General features: G+C 35.9%; 1 protein-coding gene across 4 annotated transcripts in view; it reads right to left on the bottom strand.

Annotated features, from left to right (window-relative positions):
* TTC29 (tetratricopeptide repeat domain 29) overlaps positions 1-22,759 on the bottom strand; it is a 179,814-nt gene that overhangs the window by 80,820 nt on the left and 76,235 nt on the right. For 3 of the 4 annotated variants that reach the window (XM_072335725.1, XM_072335726.1, XM_072335724.1), the window contains exons 4-5: positions 16,988-17,211; positions 8,528-8,713 (exon numbers count right to left, since the gene is read on the bottom strand). In XM_072335725.1, the coding sequence (XP_072191826.1) occupies positions 8,528-8,713; positions 16,988-17,211 (410 nt within the window). The remainder of the gene's footprint in view (positions 1-8,527; positions 8,714-16,987; positions 17,212-22,759) is intronic. The other variant, XM_072335727.1, reaches the window with a different exon arrangement.

The raw sequence follows: 22,759 nt of genomic DNA, 5'->3' as shown, positions 1-22,759 counted from the left end.
GAAGGATGAAGAAATTTTCACAGTAGGTTTTTTTTTTTTTTTTCTGTAGTGAAAAAAGGAACCCTACAGAACTTATCCTGAGTTTTCTTATTCAAAACATCTTCGTTGCCTGCCAACACTTCTTTAAAAAAAGAAAAAAAATTAAGTATACAAAGAATATTTTTGTTTATCAATTCAACAGGTCTTTTTTTTATTTCCAGTTGCATCTCCAGAAGCTTCTTTCAGACTTCCTTAATAGTATAGTAATATGAACTGAAAATATACGCAACTTCTAGAACAGTCATACAATATACAGTACATGCCAGTTAAATACTAGTAATGATCCCATAATAAACTATTATTCATATGGGAACTCCATCTGCACTTGCATGAGGATGAGCTCAATTATTTAATAAAGCTTTTAAATCTGTCCTTCCCAGGAATCTATCTGGATTTATGGCTGGTTCTCTCTGCCACTGACTGACAGAGAAAAGCGTGATATCTGAAGGCTTTATCTCCTAGCAATTTGCTACTTCAACCTTTTAAATTATGCTCTGCAATCAACTTTTTCCTGGCTAACTCACTGTGTGAACACACTCATGTGTTCAATTTTTAAGCAATCACACAATAAAATAACTTTGAGAAATACTGTAAATGCAGAATAACAAAAGTTTTGTTCAGTTTACATGATGAAAAATGTATGGAATGGAAATTATTAAAATTGATATGATTAAAATCAATCAAATTTGATCATTTAATCAAATGATTACAATTGAACTGGATATGCAGAATTCTATTTCCATTAAGGAAACATTTCTTTGTCTCATCTTCATTGTCTCATCTTCCCTGATGTAGATATTTTTCATAGTGTATGTTTCCACATGAACTTCAATATAAAAGTTGGCAATGGGTATATGAAGCCAACGGTATAGGATTTGGAGATGAGAGTAAATTTTCAGAACAGAACTATTTCTAAATTTCTTTTTCTGAAGGAGTTGTTTGGAATAAACAATCGCAGCTAGGAATAAACCATGTAAGTTAGCAATTTGGGAAGTGCAAACAGAGTGGGAGAAATCATGATAGATCAATGGTATTGATATGGTCTCTTACTTATAGAGAAATTAAAATAATCAGTTGAAACATCCGGTGTGATTTCTACAAACAGTGAACACTAAAAAAGGCATTTTTAGGTTAGTCTACAAGGGAAACATGCCTATGTGATCTTTTAGACCCCTCCCCACGCCCTCATAGATTTGGGAGGGCTAAACTTGACCTTAATTTGGTAAAAACTTGTACATGAAATTATTCCGAGATTGAAATTGAAATGATCATTGAAATGATCAGTTTGAGAACAAAGATTGATCAAAACTCTAAATGGACAAAAGGGCAGGATTCTAGTGCATACGTTCCAGAGAGCAGCCTACTTTTTGTCTAGTTGGCAGCCAAGCACTGGCCAATCAACAGTATGGTGACATATATTTTTCAATTTTATCACAGTGTACAGTGAATTTTGCAAAGGGCAGGAGTTATAGAAGCAAAAACGAAGTCATACTGTATAAACATAAATAAAAGTGGTGGTTTCTGACTCAAAGGATATATAGTCTAAATCTCCTGACCTGCCATTATTTTGTCCACTGTCCTTTTTGACTAATGCTCAGGCTTCCTATTTAAAAAAAATATGTTGGTTTTCAGTACACATTATAAGAAATCTTCCTATAAAAATAAAGAAAAAATGGAGAAAGGAGATTCTGAGAATAATCTTTTTCTCAAATATCACAAACTTATCTGGCTATCATTTTAAAGTAAAAAAGTTGCTTACAAATTGAGAAATCTTAACAAAGATGCATGGAAGGATGAGACCAAAAAGCCCTTTATTTGACAAGTGGCTGTTTTGACTTTTATATCTGAAAAGAGAAATGGGATCAATTTTAGGTTTCTCTTCTCCAGTGTCAGACTTGAACTTGTGAATACACTAGTATGGACATCAAGATACTGGCTATGCACGTTACAGTGGAAACATAACATAAAACAGGTAGTCTGGATAGTTTAGAGAAAGTTATGCAGCAACAGTAAGAGTTCTGCACTCTATGTGTAGGGAAGAAACTTATCACTTCATTAACACTGTTTCCCTGGTTTATTTACCAGGTGATTCTAATTTTGCAATCAGATTATAAAGATGCACTTTTCATTTCTATGTTATACAACACAGTGGAAATTTGCTGTTCAAATGCATTTGGCAGACTTCAACACAGAAAAAGGTATGCAGTTTTATTAATGTATAAGGTGCATGTAGACCACCCATCCCATAGTTGAATTTTATTCTAGATATTCTTAGGAATATACCAGACAGAGACACTACATCATAATATAATTAATGTCACAAAATGGATTCAAAAAAAGCATAAGAACTTTCATTAGATTTTTTTAGTTTTGCCTGTAGTAAACTTTTTTAGTGCTTCACTTAGCAATATTAATATTCTTGTTATATATTTTAAAATCTGAATATAAATCATTTCTGCCTAAGGGCAAACCAATTGAGGAAATTTCGCTTAAACTTGTGTATTTCCTCTGCATAGATACTCATGAATGTATGCTGAATTTCTATCAATTATTTACACATTATGTTTTTAATTGAAAAACATTTGCTACAAACAATTCAAAATACAAAATAAACAGTTGCTTAGCAATGGATTTAAGTAGGACCTACTATGAACAAGAAAACAATCGGTTTAGATATTCTGTGTTCCAAAGAAAAAGATGCTAGGAATTCAAGATGTTACCCAAATACACCCAGTAATTAATGCCTAAACTTCAGAAGTTTGACTCAAATGCCCTTTAAACTCAATAAAAGTTTCCCCACAGCATCTACGATGTCTTGATTAAAACTTTTCAATAGTATGGTGAAATGATAGGTAGAATCTTAATCTTTGGTCTTCGTCTAGATTGTGACAGATTCTTAGAATCACATTTTTTCCCCTTACAACAAATTAATTACATTTCTTTATAAATTCTCCTGTGTTTAGTAGGCCTTTCATTCAGAAAAGTCTATCTTAAGTTCTATTATTCAAAATAGACTGCATTTTATCCTTGATTACATAGAGAACAATTATACCTGTCTCATAAACTAGGTATAATTTATCACTTTATGGGGAGATGGGTGCAGCAGGAGCTGAGAAATACTCAACTCCAGCAAAACATTGTCCTGACTGGAAAGCAGCAGGAGCTTAGCATAGCTTATAATCAAGGCAGAACTAGATCAAGACGGAACACTTAAAAAAGCCCCTTCATTAATTTGTAGAATATGGCAGATATTTTAAATGTCTAAACTTATTTCATAAAGGACTAAAGAGACCTTGATCAGGAATTCTTTAAGATTTGCAACATATAAAGAAAGACAAAGTAAGGTTTATGGATTAGCTGAATGTTACAGGAATCAGCACTAAGATAGCATCTAATAGCTCTGCATGCTGCGCCTTTCTTTTAGTAGTTCTTTCTGTCTTTAGTCTTCCTGATCTTTCAGTATTTCAGAAAAAGTATTACCTCCACTTTTGTTGATCCTTATGTGGTAGCAGAACATAAATCTGATGACTAATTCAAAGTCACCACTGCACCGAGATTAACAGCATAATTTTCAGACATCTCACAGTTCTCGTACCAGGGGATAGGCAGTTTCTGGCATGACACTGATTTACACTTGGAATTTGTTGGGGCAGTTTTATTCATTGGACTCCACTGTGAAACTTACCACACTCCCTCAAAACTAGTTATTCAAATGTATTCAGAAATATCTCACAGAATCAAAGAATTGTAGGGGTTGGAAGAGACCTCCAGAGATCGAGTCCAATCCCCCTGCCAAAGCAGGTTCCCTACACCAGGTCACACAGGTAGGTGTCCAGGCATGTCTTGAATATCTACAGAGAAGGAGACTCCACAGCCCCCCTGGGGAGCCTGTTCCAGTGCTCCATCACCCTCACCGTAAAGAAGTTCTTGCACACATCCGTGCAGAACTTCCTATCTCCTCATACTTCAAAGAACAGGTATGGGAATACGAGTCTATCCTAGTAAATTGTCTCATTCTTGAAATCAGCATGGCTGAGTGAAATCCGCCTGTTAGGAAACTCTTGCAACATTCCTAACTGCCCAGCTGTGCCTATGAATAAATTCAGGGGAGGGAAGTTCAAAATGGCATGAGCTAAAAGCACGTGCAGGACTACAAGTAGCATTTCAGTAGTATTTTGTGCTCCTGTGCCCATAGATGTCTCTAGACATTATTTGATTTACTAATACAGGAAATGAACCTTGATCTCCAAATGTCTACTTTCATTGGTAAAGTCTAAAATGTAACTGTTGAGACCTCTGCACCATTTGAGGGTGGGAGGACAGATATTTAAAAAACACAGAAGTAATTTTATTTTGCTTTCTCCAGAATTCTGGATTCTACCTGCTCCACTTTCTCACAGAGTGTACCCCAAATAAACCTCTTTGTAAAGGTGCACCTTGAAGAAAGAGCACTTATGCTTATATATTAGATATGACTATCAGATATGACACTTTCTAATTTTGTTACAAACTATTTGAGGTAAATAGCTCTTACCAGTACAAATTCCTTGTTTCCTTTGGGATGCTTTTGTTACTTATGTAAATTATCTGAAACTTCCAAAAGCGTATATTGAAGTTCTGCATCATTTCACACATGACAGAATAATCATTTAATACAAAACAGAAAACACTCAAATATTGTAATGATGAGTACTGGCAATATAAGAATGCATGTGAATTAGCCATTAATTTTATCAGTACACTCACTCTGTGTTTCTTCTGTAAGATACAACAGTGAAAAACTTTTGCAAATGCAGTTTCTAATTAACTTAGCAGAATTTACACCAATATGGCAGAACTGTCACAGTTGGGTCCTCAGACTACAATAATCTTATTCTCTGATATGTGGAAAAAAAAGAAACACTTATAATGATGATTCTGGTTATCACTTCTAAAAACACATTCAAAGCAGACGAATATATATATATATTCCTATATATATATATATATTACTATATATATATATATATATATACACAATTTATTCTGCTTAACTGAGATTCTGCTACAGTGACTACTTGAATGACAAATAATGCTGGATCTAATGAGACAAAACATATGAACATGAATTGCCTTTTCAATGTGTATGAAGTGACATCATGATGTTTAATTGCTACATGAGAAAATGACTAGTAACCAAAGTAATAAAACAATGAAATATCAGCTCCCTGAGGAAAGACAAACTATGGAGTGAGTACAACTGATTCAACAGTATCATAATGCGACCTCTTCTACAACAGTCCATGAATAGACATTCATTTTGGTAGCTCATTAAAAGAGAGAACTTACTCTACAAATGCAGTTTTTTTAAAGAACCAAAAATCTCATTCTGCAAAGAACAACCACTCAAATCACATGTGCTCCAAAGACAGTTTTCCATCTGTCTGTAGCAGATTACTCAGGTATTACTGCTTTTATGCTTTTAAACATGCATGCATAGCTTCCATTCACAAGTAATAAAAACATACATTCATGAGTTCATCATTTTAGATATAACTATCCTGTCCCAGTTCCCTCACACAACTGTCAGACTTACATCTCATTTTGTTAAAATTTTCCTGTTTTCCCAACTGCACTCTTAATAAATACAGTTAATATAGATATGATGATATAAATCAGTTGAAAATACCATTCAAGTGTTAGGCATCATTCACACATATATATACACAAACAAGCATTCTCATAGACTTTCAATACTTATAAATATCTGAAGTACAGAAGTCACATTTATATATGTACACAAAGACATTCCTGCATACAGATATTCATGTACACATACACCTCTACACATGTGTATTCATTCTTGTACATATCCCCATGGATAGCAGGCATCTGACTCATCCAGTTCACAGTCAAATCAGATTACACCACTACAAATAACTGAAGACAGAAACCAATCATATAATTTACACACAATATCTATTTGTTTTAATATAAAAAGCAATGCATTTAGAATTTTACTTCTAACACCATTAATACTCATGTAATTTTATACAGTCCCGTACAAACCCCAACTAAGCATCTGCTCTTACACTTTTTCAGCAGTCCAAACTTAAGATTTAATTTTTCACTCTTCAAAAATATGAACTGCAAGGAAAACATCTGCTGCCTTTTTCTCTGTGATCCCTCAAAGCAAATTCTATGCCTCCTCCTTGCTTCTTCATTTTTTTTTCACCTGCCTCTATGGAAATAAAATACTTGCAAAAGACAGACCCTACAGATTCACTGGAGCTTTGCCCCATCCAGTGAAAAATGCACCTCGTTTTCTCCATCCTTACAATTGTTAATATGAAGCCTCTCTTCTGGAAGTTTCTAATATTTCACAGCAGGAAAATGAAATTTCTCCTCCACTGAACATCTCAAAGCATATTGCATAACTTTACTTATTATGCTTTTGCAATGGAACTGAAGGCTTAAAGGTATTTAAGTATTCAGTAACTTTTGCTTAACATATCATAAAAGTAAGAAATGTTGAAAAAAATGTTGGCAGTGTGTGCCGGTCACAATCAGTATGATTCTTTGAAGACAGATAGGAATGTTTGCTTTTATGTTTCTTCTTAAAAGTTTATTTTTCAGTAACTGAAGGACTGGATGAAAAGGTTACCAAAAAATCCAGCAACTTCAATCGTTTTATTCTATTGAGGATCAGATAACCTAATTAAGCATTTTTCACTTAAAATGAAAATGACTTGGTCATGACTGGCTGGGTTTTAAGCAAGTGTTACCTTATCTGCTGGGATGCCAGATTCCTTTTATAAAGCTGGAATAAATAATCAAATGGAGCATTCCTAAATCTTAGGGACCAAAAAACCCCACATGAAAACATGCAGTAACCAAAACTAATACATGAAGAATGAATGTCAACAAAGCAAACTTCATTTAAGTTAGTGAAGCTTTTCTTACTGTCCTAACTTGCTCATAAAGCATTAAGAAAGCACAGCTCACCTGTAACTACTGTTAGGTGAGGAGAAATTGGTTGGGAAGTCCTATGTAAACATTAGTTATCACTATTTCAGTGTCAGAATAAAACATCATACTTTAAAATACAAATATTCATACAATCACAATATTTGTATGAAAAGAAACCCTATTTTATCTGTTACTGTAGCATAAATTTGTATTTTAAAACTCAGTTGAATTCTGGTTGTGGTAGCCAAAAAAAAAAAAAAAATTACAGGTTCTGAAGAAAACAGAGTGAATGACACAAGGAAATACTGAGTAAGGTGGGATTTTTTAGCTTAAGGGAACATGGGGGGAAAAAAAAGCCACAACAAAAGCTTTTCAACAACAAAAGGTTGCAGAGTTCATGTTTCATGTCCAGGCTTTTGCTGGAAAATGAGGCCATTGTTCAAAATATAACCATTCTGTCAGGTTTTATTTTTATTTTTATTTTTCTAGAAAGTTACTGGAATTGCCCTTTATTCACACAACATTTCAGTTTCTGTTAATCTATTTTATTTATTTTTTTTTTTTTCCTGAGAAAAGTCATTCTAGCTGAGAAGTCAACAGAGTTCAGAGTTGGAATATTTTCAATCCACAAGCTAAAACTTATAAACAAGATTATAATGGCCATGCAATCCACATATTTGAATAAATGGTTAGCAGTTCAGTACACTCAGGAACTAGAACTGGAAGATTTTATTCAGTTACTTGGGACTCACTCAGTGACTTTCTTCCCACAAAAAGAAAAGATTTGACAGAAATATAGGCAGATCTTTCTCATGTATATCCTGCTGCACACAACCAAAGCTTTCTGCTATGAAAGGTAGTGTATTAAAAAAAAGAATATGAAAAATACTGTAAATGTTTACATCAATATCCTATTATTATTTATATACATTATATATAGTGCAGAGACACATGGGGAAATGGAGTTTAAGGGGAAGCAAACAACACTGTGGCAATCATGTAAAAAACCAAACATAGTGTGATGTCCAAATGGAAGAAAGAGAAAGATTTTAAAAATAAAACAAAATACTGGTTCTATCCAAGTGTAGATTTTCCAAGGTTGAGGCAGGGCTAAACTAAATTATCTGTTCACACATCTTTTAAATTAGCCCAGTTTGTTCAGCTACAGATGCTGCTACTTAAGTATCTGTGGTCTGAAGCAGCATTACCAGTCTCTTGACAAAAACAAGCAAAAAGATACAGGGTTGAGCAAAAAGAACCCTTGTGGTAGAAGAATGCTTCCTTTAAAGTTACAGTTTGCTTTTCATCTGGCTGTAGATGGAAAGTAAGCAAAGGAAACAGGTCTGTGAATAATTATAGACTTTTTGTCTTCGTATTTGCTTCTCCAAAAGCTAAAATTGCAACAGCTTTGAAACTTCCTTTAAATTATGTTTGCAAACAAATTTACATTGAGATAAAGTGCCCTGTAATGAAATATTAATTACAAAATATTATTGTCTTAATGGTGATACAATGTAGCATTATGGTCACAGTGACTCACCTTGTTCCTCATTGATAAGGCCCATATGCACATGTGCTTGTGCATGCCTTTTCCCACCATCAGTTTTTATTAGTTGAGCAGTGTTAAAGCATTGTTCATACAAGTAATTCCTTAACTGTTTCTCCTCAGGGTTATCGAAGCAGTAGGCCATGTTAAGCTGGTTATCAAAAACTTCCTCAGAATGCCCTTTAAAGACAAATAATAGTCAAAATGCTAATTTTCACCAGCTTTCACAAATCTTACAGCAAGAGCCATATAGTGAAAACAAAAGGTTATTAACATACCCAGTATTCACATACTGTCAAGTTCTCCTACATATTCAGTCAAGGAAATGTAAGGAAATAATTATAAACTATAAAATTAGGCATAAATGAAAACCTGATCTAGATAAACTACAACAATTTGCTATTATTTTTTGTATATAAAAGCAAAAAAAAACCCACAAAGAAGCTCTATAAGACACTGACAAGTTGAGAGACAGAAGTCAGCTTGAGCAAAAAGTCTCACACATTCAGTCTCTACTGGAGAAGTATTTGAACTGCTGAGACCTCAAAGACGCTGGGAGTTTTCAAAACAGATCTAAGGTAGAAACTTATGATGGAGACAAAGAACCAAAGAGAATACCCTGTGAGCACTACCCATGAATTTTGTGCAATTTAAAACATGTAAAGTAATGCTAACAATAAGTGCTTTCAGTTTTCCATCTATTTTATCATTTTTAATACCTTAACACTCTTACATACGAAGGATCAACTGAAATTTTAACTTTTGATATGAAAAAGTCCACCAAGGAGCTGAGATCAGAATAAATGTGGCAAACAGTGTGTGTGTGTGTGTGTGTGTTAAAGTCCTTGATCTCCTTTAGGAACTGAAGAAAAAGCATATTCAGTTGGCACTCTTTATGTCCCATCAGTCAGCTGAATGAATACACACTATCCCTAATATTTATAAAAGACTACAAATCCCAATTCTAAGTAGCATTACAAAATTATCAACAAATGCATTATTCACAATTCAAAATTACTGAGTGAGAATGTCAATGTAAATCACTTCTGCAGTAAGAGTACATTAAAAAAAGAACACGCACAAAAGCATTATTAATTTGGATTAGAGATCTAAAACTCACCTAACTATTTTTCATATAGCTTCTCTCTAGAGTTGTTTGAAAAATATATTCCCTACACAACGAAGAAACTGAGATAACAAACTGTATCAAGAATCTATAGGTTTCATAGATAAATTAACTGTTGGCAAAACTAAATTAATTTTATTTCCATACTCTGCTTATGTTAGTTCAGAATACAAATACTTATAAATACAAATACAAATACTGTGTGTGCAGCTGTGAAATGAAAATAAGCCAAATAGTATGTTTAAGTATGTTAAGAACTACAAGTGCTGCATCAGGTAGAAGAATGTTTGGATAAGGCAGATGCGTGAACAGAGCCACTTTACTTTCGGGAGTTCTGCAATTTCTAAGCTTTGTTCAACAAAGGATAGAAAAGAGAAAAGTAAGAAAAAAGTTATCTTACACATGATACAGAACAGCACAGAAATCAACACAGAAAAAGGGCATCTAATTTCAACACAGCTCTCACTCAAAGCCCAGATCTTTTCTAAATATTTTAGAACTGGGATATGGCATCAAAACACTTTGATTAAAGGATGGCATTAAATTTCCTTCCTTTCTTCCTACCTTTCTTTCTTTCTTTCTTTTTTAATTTAAAAGATGACTTGGGCAAAATACAACTTCTGAAAAGGACTAATTTCTGATTGTAAGTTCTGTCATTTATGAGTTGCTAGCATTGTTTAGAGCAAAGAGCAGTAATTACTCAAAAAAGTACTTTCATCTCAAAACCACACATCTCCACTCCATCTGTCTCAAAATTCTCAATTGTACATATTATAAGAGAAAGTAATAGTCATTAATTCATCCAATACAACCAATCCAGATATAGCCATTGTTTCTTTAGGATCTCTTTCCACTCGAGGAAGAAAAGCAGATACTACTTGGCTATGATTTATTTCAGCCCAACTTAAACATCTATTGTGACATAAAAGAACACTTTTGAAGATTATCTCGAATATAAAAAGCAGAAGTTCCCACCATGATTACAAGCAACGAATCAAATAACCACTGAAAGACAGAAATATAAAAATGAATTTTGATCAATAACTGAATCTAAGGTAATAAAACGTTACATGTTCATTACAGCTAAATGAGCATGAACTTAGAAGTTAGAAGATGTATGCAAATAGTTACAATAGGAGAATAAGAGGAAGGAGAATGAGATTGTCATTGCAGAAGAACACTAGATGCAGATCTATTGCCTTTGAAATATTTGCTTCCTAACACTACATAAAATTATGCAGATAACTTCAGGTAGTGCCCTACAAATCTCAAGAGATGGTACTGACCGGAGGCAGACTATTGCTACTGCCATGGCTTTGATTGAATGAACTTTAATGTGACCCTCTGATGACTATCCTGCTGGTGAATAACAATGAGAAGTGCACAAAGACAACCATTTTTCTGCAATAGTCTTGGACAGTGGCTGACCAGATATGCTGATGTCACAATAAAGTAAACCCCAAAGATAGATGTTTAAGAGCCATATTGTCTTTGGGATTCAAAGTCTCTCTGATTTACAAATCAAGAGATTCATTGATATTATTCTGACAGAGGTACAGCCAGCATGTCAGACCTAGTGGAAGTGAACTTTCATCTCCTCAGGAGAAGAAAAATATTAGAAGAGATAAACACCCTAAACTAGGCCTCTAGTAATAGTAACATAAGGCAATTAAACTGGTCATTTGTGATGCCAGTGAGGGACTCCAAGCCACCAAAATGAAAACACACTACTTCAACTAGAGGCATTCAGGCATGATTTAAAACATGGAAGTTGAAGTCAGCTGGCTACATTTTGAGAAGTCTTAGCATCATTCTATGGGAGAATCCTTTCACTTTTAAAAGTTAATAAATTATAACTAATCACTCCACTGTTGTCTAGCAACTACTACATTTTTTTTTTTCATGTGAGCAACAGAAAGTAGAGAAAGACAAGCCTGATTCAAAAAATAAAAGCATTCCTTTTCCTGTCCCCTCAAAACCAAACAAAAACTACCACTACCTCCCCCTAGAAAATATTAAAAGAACTTTTGATATGTTTACCTTTTACTTCTTTCCCTTCCCCCCCTTCCCCCCCCCCCTCCCTGACCACAAAATACCATGGGTAATAATAATAATAAGTCTTTTAAGGAATGGCTCAGGGAGCTGGGATTGTTTAGCCTGGAGAAGAGGAGGCTCAGGGGAGACCTCATTGCACTCTACAACTTCCTGAAGGGAGGCTGCGATGAAGAGGAGCATGGCCTCTTCTCCCAGGCTACAAACAGGACCCAAAGAAGTGGCCACAAGTTGTATCAGATGAAGTTTAGACTGGACATAAGAAGGAACTTTTTCTCTCAGAGAGTGGTCAGGCACTGGAATGGCCTGCCTAGGGAGGTGGTGGAGTTGCCATCCCTGGCAGTGTTCAAGAGGCATCTGGATAGGGAGCTAGGAGATATGGTTTAGTGGTTTTACTGTAGGCATGGTAAAGGGAGGACGGTTGGACTAGATGATCTTGTAGGTCCTTTCCAACTTTGTGATTCTATGATTCTATGAGGTTATCACATTTTTTGCTAGCCCAGCCTAAGGCATAAGTGAAATAAGTGAAAATGCTAATTTCTGTTTTTGACCTTCAGTACCTCAAACACAGAAAGATTTTCTAGTGTGAACACACCCGATGTTCTCATGAAATGTGATTCATGCTTCTTCATATAGTTTATGAAGTACCTTTTACAATGGGAACAAATACTAATTCACATTGACAAAAGTTTGCTCTGTACTGAAGCAAGGAAAAAAGAGCTAAGTAAACACTTCCTTCTAATTCTTTATAGCTGATATCCTCTAGAACAAGGGTCAGCAGCTTGTAGCACATGCACAGATTTAGCATTTGGCATATCACAAAGGTTGCATGGGGTCTAAGAAAAGCAACAGTATCTGGGTCATAACACCTACCCTCCACCAGCTGCCCCGGTGATCAGCTAACAAGCTGTGTCTTGTCCCTTGGAAAGCATGTTCATACTGAATATTAGCTCAGTGCACTGGCTCTGACAGGGAACAGTCACCTGCTACTACAATGCCTGCTGCTGGCTGACACATTGCAGCTACTGAACAGTGGAACTGTTTTTGTTGGTTTTGCTCCTCTGCTCCAGCAAAGTAAAGTCGATGGCTGAGAGGTCTCTTCCTTTAAGAGTTCTTGAGTTGTACCTTGACTTGCATTGACTGGAAGGAGGATGCAACACAGGCAACCAACCACACAAGCAAGATCATAGGCTCTTAGTGGTTTACATTAGTCAGCACAGGTAAGGATTCAGTTCGGGTGTAAACCCACATTCAATAAGCAATTCAGATGTAATCCAAGGAGGAGCTGACCTCCCTCTGAAATACCAGACTGATGCTTTACTGTACAGTCCATGTACTGCCACTCTTCTCGTAGACTCAGTGCTAACCAACTTACAAACTGGAGCTCTGCGATAATTTGAGGAGATGATTCAAAGAAGTGGCTTTGCCCAGTGAGCGTATAGATCCAAAAAAGAAATTAGCAATGCATTTTAAAACAAGAAGACAGACTGTAGCAGCCAAGTAACAAAGAATCAGTTATATTCTTATGGTAAAATGCATGCAAAGAGCACATTAAAGCTATTGTAAGTATATTTGTCTGAGGAACAGCAACATCCATCACTATAATAAGCTGTTCTCCCAGGCATACATTAATATGGGTGTTGTTAAAAAATTCCAAAAGGTAAGCAAAGGACTTGGGTGTTTTTCCTTTGTTACTACTTTTCCCTATGACCCACCCAAACACAAACAGGCATAGAGCCAAATTTTACTTGGGGACTTAGACAGACAAAATGGACAAAATTAGCACTATTTAGCTGATGTGCCTATGTAGGGTATAGACATAATTTGTTCTAAGAATGTCAGCAGCCAGAGATTTTCAGTTAGCAGCCTTCACTGTCAGTCTGGAATGGGACTATGGTTTCCAGCAGTTCCTCTTGCTAACACACAGAGCAGTATTGAGTGGGTGCTAGGGAACTATGTCTCTTCAAGGGGATTGCAACATTAACCCCAAGGACAATTATACCTTTTGGTGAAATTAGTCCAGCAACAGGGCAGGTCATTCAACAGCCTCAGGATACACATTTTTCTTATTGAAAAAGAAAACATTTATCAGGATATCATGGTATACAACAAATGCTAAGCTGTGTAGATTAGTTTGGCAAATATTCTGCATTCTTCTTTAAAACACCCTACAAGTATACTTATTTATACTTATTTAAATAGGTAAATCATCTTTTCTTTTCTTTTTAAACAACTGATATCAAAACCAGTAGAAAGAAAGATTGGTGAGATTGGTGCGTGATCATGAAGGTAGCTCAAAGAACAATTGGAAACAACTCTATTCTGAAGTCCAAAACATTTACATTGCTTGCATCAAGGACGACCAAAGAGGAATGCAGTCAACAAGCATCACCAGATTTATTTATTTATTTATTTATTTATTTTGATGATGCTGTACTTAATGCAGAATAACTGTCAGCTGGTTTTTTGTTTGTTTGTTTCTTTGGGTTTTTGTTTGTTTTGTTTTGTTTTGAGAAGATGCAGGGATTAATGCTTTTATTTTTAAATATTTGGAAAGTATTGAAATGCAATGGCAATGAGATTAAGTTAGAAAAACAGATTTTGCATGCAATGTAATACTAGTTTAAAAGAAAGACTGCTGCATGATTTGAAGTTCCATTGAAATGTTCTGCTTGAAATGACAACTGTGAGAAGGCTCACTGGTGTATCTGAAGGTAAGTGGTTTGTACAACAAAACACTGGTAAGCAAACAATCAGGATTTTCAAATGTAGAAGTAATGAAATTAATTGCTCTTTGATATTAGCCTCCACATCATAATGGACTGCTTTGAGTAATTCTGCCCAAGCAAACAATTTACATGCAACATCGTAGCATCAATAATTACAATCAATCAGGAAAAAAAAGAAAACAATAACATATTCCACCAGTAAGTATGGAAAGTGAATGAATGAATGCCTAGGTTTCTGTCTGCACTGTGCTAACAGTTCTAAAATGCTGAACTTAGGAGCAGCAGTTCTAATTGAAATTCACACTGAGACAGCTACACTCTGTGGCACAAAAATATCAGGTGAAAAAACTCATGAACAAATGGGAAAACTTTTTACTAAGATAAGCTATGTTTCATTTCTGTCTTGCCACTTTCAGTTCAAAACCAATCACTTTGGGAAGTTTATTAATTAAAAAAAAAAAATTACAAGTCAAAAGGGTTTTTTTTCACACCTGCCAACTCTTTTTCACTACAACTTCAGCTCAGGATGCTCAGGATCTGAGACAGATAAATTTTCAGCGAGTATAATGTTAGTGACATCAGCTACACTATGGAAGTCTCACATCTCACTGCCCAAATTATTACTTCAAGTATTTTAAGCCATCTTTGGCTTGAATTGTGGTGGCTGAGGAGCAAACACAGGTCAGCTGCTGCTGCAACTGCTACACTGCAGTAAATTTCACATGAAGGATGAACTGAGCTGTGGAACAGTTTTTAAACATTTTCAACTGAAGTTGCCACAAGATCATGAGCCAGAGCTCCAAGCAATTTGATTAGAATCAGAGAGAAACTGGATTAGTGGAACTTCTGAATTAGTATTTGATGAGCTGTGTAATTCATACGTTATATTCACAGCACAACTAGCTGTAACATCTGCAGTATGATGAATCAACATCCACCCCCCTCACATGCCACAGCTTATGCCTCACATGAAAAGCATATTTATGCCAGGGTTTACACCAAAACCGATGAAAAATCAGAACTCTCACCATTCCATGATCAAAGAATTCATTAATGATTTGCTACTTAAACATCCATCAGCTCCACTGGCAGGTTCTCATAACTTTGCTTTCATTTTAACCAACTTCAACAGATAAAATTCAGAGATACTCCCTTCCAGAGGCAAGACTCCATCAGTCAGTTGGCAGCATCCTGTCTCCCATGGAACCCAGTACGCGATCAATGCCAAGTTCAGTGAGAGGAAGGTCTCTGCCTTTCACTGAGCAGAACCTGACTTTGCTTTTCTGGGAGGATATTTGCCAACTCTACTGGCACATATCAGTTAGTAACACTAGAGAAAATCATGCACCGAAGTGAAGTACTGTCCCCTCAAGCCGCTTCAGGAAGCATGCTCATCCTGCTATTCCATATCCACTACATCTGAACACCAGCATAAAGGCAGAATGCTTATGTATGTCAGGCTAGACTTAGTGTAACATTTCTCTTTCATACTCCTGCAAACTACAGAGGTGCCTGTTCAGGTTTTAGTTATACTCAGAAAAAACCTGAAGATATCTTCCTTTCATGGACTGGCTAGACTTCCTGTCTAGAATTACAGTCAATTAAATAAACACATCTTTTGGCTTTAAAGTAAACAAACATTTTAAATGAACAGTTGTTTTTTTGTTTGTTTGTTTGTTTTTTAGTGCTGAAAGTTGTTGCTGTTCCCTTTTAAAACAAAGTGTTCTGTTTCTAAATTTGAGTAAGATTGGGTCTCAAAGTCTCAAGCTTTACTTTAGATTTTTTCTCTCTGTAATGATGAAAATACAACTTGAAGCAAGCTCAAAATTGAAATCAGCTCTGCTGTGAGACAGGATTGTAGTTTTACCTGCTTTCTTCCCTACAGTTATTCCAAAGGAGAAAGACAAAGTAAGTTATATCACTATTTATTGTAAAACAAAATGATAAAGAAGAGTGCTTAGTAAACAGCTGGCAATATAGAAAATACAGTAATTTGGAGTTATGTCTTCACTAATATCTAGTAATTCACAGGTGACACGTTACAGCTATGTGCTGTATTTTATTTGACACGTTCACAGTCTTTTTAAGGTCAGTCGCAAATCCAAACAGTTAGCAGACAGAGTATTTAATAAAATCAAATTTATACAACTATTACTGTGAGAAACAGTGTTTCACCTATTAATTTTTTTCTAATACAAAACTGGCTAGTCAAATCAGAAAAGAAAGAAAAACAATAAATAATGAAGTTACGAGAAAATGTTTGAGATGTTATCAAAGCTATAAATATAGAAAATAATTCTGATGATATTATAACGCACTCCGCACATTTTTACCTTCTTTTTTTTTTTTCCTCCTCCCTGCAAAACCTCTCCCGATATCTGCAGATCCTAATCATTTATTCTATAAATACAGCTTAGTTGACTAAGGCTGAAATGTGCTAAGATGCAGTAAGGTTTCAAATTCATACATGAAACAATTTGGAAGCTTCCCCCAGGCATTCGCTGCTGCGGCTCCCGCTGCTCTGCTACCCACAATCCCCCCATTTACCTGCTCTCTGGGCTGCCTCAGCCCTGGTCAGGAAGTGGTAAAGCTGATCCAGCTTATCAGGCTGCTCCTCCAGGGACTGCCGCTGCCATATGGCTGACCCAGGCCCTGCAGCCTCCCTCAAGGCATTCCACTTCTGTATCAGAGTGAAGAGCTCAGAGAAGGACTTGTGATAACCCTGTCGCAGCATGTCTATGCAGATGTTCTCCTTGTATGAATTCCTGTTACTGGGAATAAGAAAGACGGATTTTAAGCCTTTAAACCTGTATTCTCTTCGCCTTACCAAATAACTACAGATATTAAAACAGCTTTCAAGACCAGACCTCTGCAGATCACCAGCAGGGAAGGGTTTTGTTTTTTTTTCTTTCCTCCCCTCAAAAAGCATTCTGCCAAAACACAATTACAAATATCCTCCCCTAGGGAGGCGAACATGGCAATATTAAATAAATACCCAAATACACTTTGCAAACATGCTCAAAATATACTGGTATTCTTTAGCTGGTAATGGTAAATAAATAAAATAAATAACTGAAAATAAAGAGCTGACTGATGGGAAAAATACATGTTTACATTAGTTTATGAAAACACAATAATCTCTTAGTTTGCTTTAAACCAGCACATGGGGAAAAATGAAGCACATTCCACATGTCAAAAAAGAAAAAAGAAAAAGAAGTGTTATGTTAAATAGTTTTGCTGTAGGATACAATGCCTTGGTTTAAAATGTCAAACAAATGCTATGCCAGAAACACAATGATTTGGTATTATTTTGATTCTCTATAGCACAGAACTTTGGCTGGGGCTGGTTTACTCCCTAATTTTAAAATCAAAGGATGCAATGATGAATTTATATCCAAGTCGTCCCATTCATAAACTCTGATAAAATATACATATCAAAAAAGCGCATAAAGAAATAGTCTCAAGAGGTAATATGTTTTTTCAGGTATTATTTATGGAAATAATCCAATCATTTCTTTTATGTGGCATGAAACAATTATTGTGTCCCATCCTGGAGAAAGCTACAAGTCCAATGAGACCACCTGCATCACTGAAGTACAGATCTAAATGTCGGCAGAAGTAGGTCTCCAGTTTGATAAAACAAACCCTCGTCCCAGTGAAATGACAGGGGCCTACATATGGTAATTTTATTTTGCAGATTCCATTCAAGTTCTCAATTTGTTTTTAAAACTATGTTTTGAGATGAGATTCTATTTCAGTACAAATTCTCAGCGGCTTTAAAATAAATATGGAATTTTGAAAACCGAGATTTACAGTGTATGCAAGAAATTCAGATGCTGAACAATAGCCCAATGAGACCAATAGTCCAAGACTACAAAGAGATACTGTAGCCTTTTTTAATGGAATTTATATAAAAAATGTTTTAGCTAGATGTCAATAAAGTAAATGGTAATACAAGATGCGTTAAGTAATTGATCTGCATTATTTCATGTTCAGTACCATTAAAATAAATCTATTAATTACTATGTAGATTCACATTAATCCTCCATATGAATTTCTTATATTTCTGTAGCAGAACTTAAAACAAAAGCATTACTCAGCTCTAGAAGATGCATGAAGACTTAAGCTACCCTTCTGAATTTTTTGTGTGTGTATGTTTTGTTAAGATTGAAAACACAGACTATCCACACATATAAAAGAAAACACAGAACTGATCCGCACCGGAAAACATTTGCAACATTTTTCTTCAAAAACTGAAAAGAGAAACATCCTTAAACATTTACACTTCTGGGTGCCAAAACATTTCTGGTACATCCCGGGTTCATAGAGTGCAGCCTCAAAATACTGCACAGCTGTTATATTCACACAGTGCAATTTACTTTTTACTTCATATGTGTAAGATTTACTCTTTTAAAAAATTTCTATCTAACCAATTAAAGAAATGAAGAAGACTTCTAGGTAAAAAATGGCCACCACCTTTCAAAGGATGAGAACTGAATCCTCCAGTAATAGGATTCCACAGCAATGGAATAAAGTCTTTACAGCAGACATACACCTGCGCACCTGTATTTATCTGCATACTGTGGTCTGTATATTTGTGTATGTGTGCACATCTTATTGATTGTATGTGTTAGAAGTAAAAAGGTAATTGGCTGCTGAAACATATTAATAGTAACTAAATAAAATATCGGTCTGCTCATTTTTAGCACTTACTACTCAGTGCCAATATTTGAATCAGCAGAAAATCTGTGTCCATTTAGGGTGCTGTGGATGCTGTGGTCTAATGCATCTTACCTCAGTCAAGGCTGTTGTGAATTTATGCATTTTACCTGATATCAAAGCACATTTTCTGCACAAGACAATGTTGTTAACAAATGAATAGGGGAAAACAAACAGAAATGCTGGAAAATAAGTCTGTCCTAAAAATTAGTTTTACTATTTTTTAAATATAAGCCCACACCAATTAATAAAGAGATTCCAGTAGTGATTAAGATGCCAAATGTATGGAACACATTTATTCTTAGATAAAGAGGACTGTATTGGCAACATACAAGCAATGAAACTACCTACTGCTGTATAACCACTCTGATTTTAGAGGCATGAGGATGAAAGTTATCTCCCAAAGTTATAACTAGAAGCAGAAAATGCACATGCACAAAGCATAGAGAAAGGGCGGAAATTAATGATATGATGGAGATGAATGCTATGGATGAAACCTCCCAAGTGAGAGTTTGGCACCATGACCAATTCTGAAGTTGTTTCAGTTCTCTTAGTGGTTCCAGATGAAAATGCTGGGCTTTTCCCTCCAGAAAGCAGTGCTTTTAGCCAGAGGAGTGGTGCAGGTAACTGAAGTGAAGGTGAACTTTTCATGACACCTTGAAATAAACCATACATTCTCAAATAACCAACATGCTCTTTGTACTGCTTCCTATAATATCACAGCGTGTAAAGTGAGAGATTAAGTAGCACCTCTCCTGTTTTAAATTGCTGCAGACAACTTTATTCTTAATGCCAATATAAACAACTGATACCCACCTAGATGTCCATGATTTATTTTATAAAATCCAGCTACCAGCTTTGTGTTTCTTTTGCATTAATAAACCGGGTTATGCTAAGCCTTTTGAACATTACTGCTTAATACATTCATTACGATATATTAAGAAACCGACAAGTTGACTTTTCTTCACTGCATCCACCCGATTTAAGGCTTCTTTCGAACAATTATGTTACTCGGAAAAGGAAAATGAAAGGAGACTGCCCTTTTATTTGGTTGAAGCGGAGACGTTCAAGAGGTTTAATGGTCTCTGGGGGCATCTACTGGAAATGTGGAAAACTGCAGTCACAACGCGTTAATCAAGCCGCCGTCAGAGCGACGAGGCACGGCCGCAGAACAAAGGGAAGAGGCGCCCCGCGAGCGGCGAGAGCAGGGACTGCCGGGGGCCGCCCCGTGCCACAGGGCTCCGTGCCCAGAGCGCACGTTGCGTCCGGCAGTCGCACGGGTCGGGTTAGGGCGAGCCGGATAGCTGCAAAACGGAACCTGCCGCGCATTTCAAAATTCATCTGCGATACGAACATAAACCTCCAGCGCCCTTTGAATAATCGCATCTGAGCGCTACGAGAAGGATTTCCGATGCGTTTTTTAAAAACATCTCTTTAAAAACAACTGGAGCATATCTACGCATTTGTAGTTAATGCAGAGAGCAACGATTCTGTTTCTAATCTAAATCAGATTTATTTATTTATTTATTTTCTGAATCCATTTCGATGCACAGATGATGCTGAGAACCCACTGCTCCTCTGCCCAAATGCTCATCTCCATTAATGTTATCAGATATTTATTTATACAGGTCGGGGTCACACAGTGACATGGGGTCCACTTAGTGATCTGGTTGGGTACTATACATTTGGCATACGTGCAGTTACTGTGATGCAGTATTTTACAGTTACTTTGGTAGTTTTCTTTTATGGACTTCTTTTATTATTGTCGCTGCTATTCTAAAACTATCTGGAGTCACCCTGAGAAAACTGATTTGAGCACAGAAGCCTGATTCTAATTTGTATTTGCTAGTACAAAAATCAGAAACACCCATCTTCACTGGGACTAATGAAACAACACTGCTGCAGCAATCTCAAGGACCTGCTGGTACTGTACTGTTACAGGACTCTCAATGCTTGGAGATCAACTAGTCTTATGGCATTCTGCCCTTCACAGAGAGAAAATGAGACAGAAATTAAGAGGCCAAGAGACAGGTGTTGGTAATAATCAAAACAGTCAACACATTGTAACAGAATTTGTTGCCATGAGCTTAAACCTCCAGTCCTCCTGCCTAGAGTGGTCAATGGTAGACATGAAAAATAGTTACAGAAGGCTGCAGTTGAGTCACTATCCCTGGATGTGTTCGAAAACAATTTGGATGTGGTGCCCAGGGATATGATTTAGAGGAGGGTTGTTAGGGTAGTATGGTCAGGTTGTGGTTGGACTCGATGATCTTTAAGGTCTTTTCTAACCTGAGTGATTGTATGATTCTATGACTGTTTTTTATAACAAGGTTTGTATCTTTAAATTTGCTAGGATTTAATTAGTACTGCAGGTTCGTGTCAGCTGCTGACTACAAGTATACTGTAACAATCTCATTTTGTAAAGCAGAAAATGGGATGGATTAAACAATGAGAGTATGTAAAATTGAATGCAATAACAGTTTCAAACAATTACTATACCAATGATTGTAATGTTTAAAAATTGTATTTAAATACATTTCATCATGTTGTTTTGTTTTGTTTTTCTCCTTCTATATCTGGAAAGCCAATGATGGACAAAAATGTATTAGAACTGGATCACAAAATTAGAAAAATTAACAAGAAATATTTCCTTAAATGTGTTTAAACAGATACCAGTCATTATTTTTCTCATTTCTAATTCTACAAGATAAACAAAATTACATGGAGTGTACGAACACTTAGTTACTTTGTGTTCAACCTATATGCAAACACACACAGAGTAAACAAGGGCATGTCAATTTCCTCAGTGAAACTTGACAAGTATGTACATTAAGTAAAACCAATTGTACTATATAAAACAAAGAAGACAAGCATGCTCAAAGTGTCTCTACTGCCAGGCTGTTCTGCCTAGGAATGGAAAGAGGAATTACTATTTAATTAAAGTTGGACATCCAAAACCAGTAAAGATTCTGTAACTCTGTTGGTGACCCACCTGTGAAGCAGTTAACACTTTTGCAGGGCATTGCCAAAGATGAAAAGCACTTATTCAGATATTTAGTAAATAGGGAAGCTGAAAGATTTCACTGGTTCAGCTTCAGTGATGCTGCGATCGAGGCTACAGTGTTATAAAGCCATGTACTTACACTGTTGAAATGTACATTGCCATGTGTTCAGGTTGCAATCCACATCTAATTAGAAAACACACCCAGGTAGTCTGATCATCTGAGTTCAGTGGGAAAATTTGTATATGCTAAGTGCTTCAGTGAGCCAAGCCCTCAGTGTGCTGGGCTATTCAACAAACTTTCATCACACACTGCTAACGATACAGAGCTATTTAGCTGAATCAGGGCACAACCCTGTTTAATCCCTGTTTAAGGACTATCTGCTTAAATACTGTTAATGAAATATTTACTGGGTAGCAACATGTTAAATTACAGAATATGGTAATCTCATTAAAGAAAAATATGTAACTACAATCAATGCTATTAAGTAGTAATAGAGAGTAGCTTACACGTGAGAATATTTGATTAGTAAATCTGAGAAATACATGATATTGGGGTCAGGTGCATGTTTTTAATTCCCAAATTATGAAGATGAAAT

This window comes from Excalfactoria chinensis, chromosome 4, assembly GCF_039878825.1.
Source record: "Excalfactoria chinensis isolate bCotChi1 chromosome 4, bCotChi1.hap2, whole genome shotgun sequence".
Taxonomy (NCBI): domain Eukaryota; kingdom Metazoa; phylum Chordata; class Aves; order Galliformes; family Phasianidae; genus Excalfactoria; species Excalfactoria chinensis.
The sequence above is the reverse complement of the archived record's forward strand: the minus strand, read 5'-3'. Positions and strand labels throughout refer to the sequence as shown.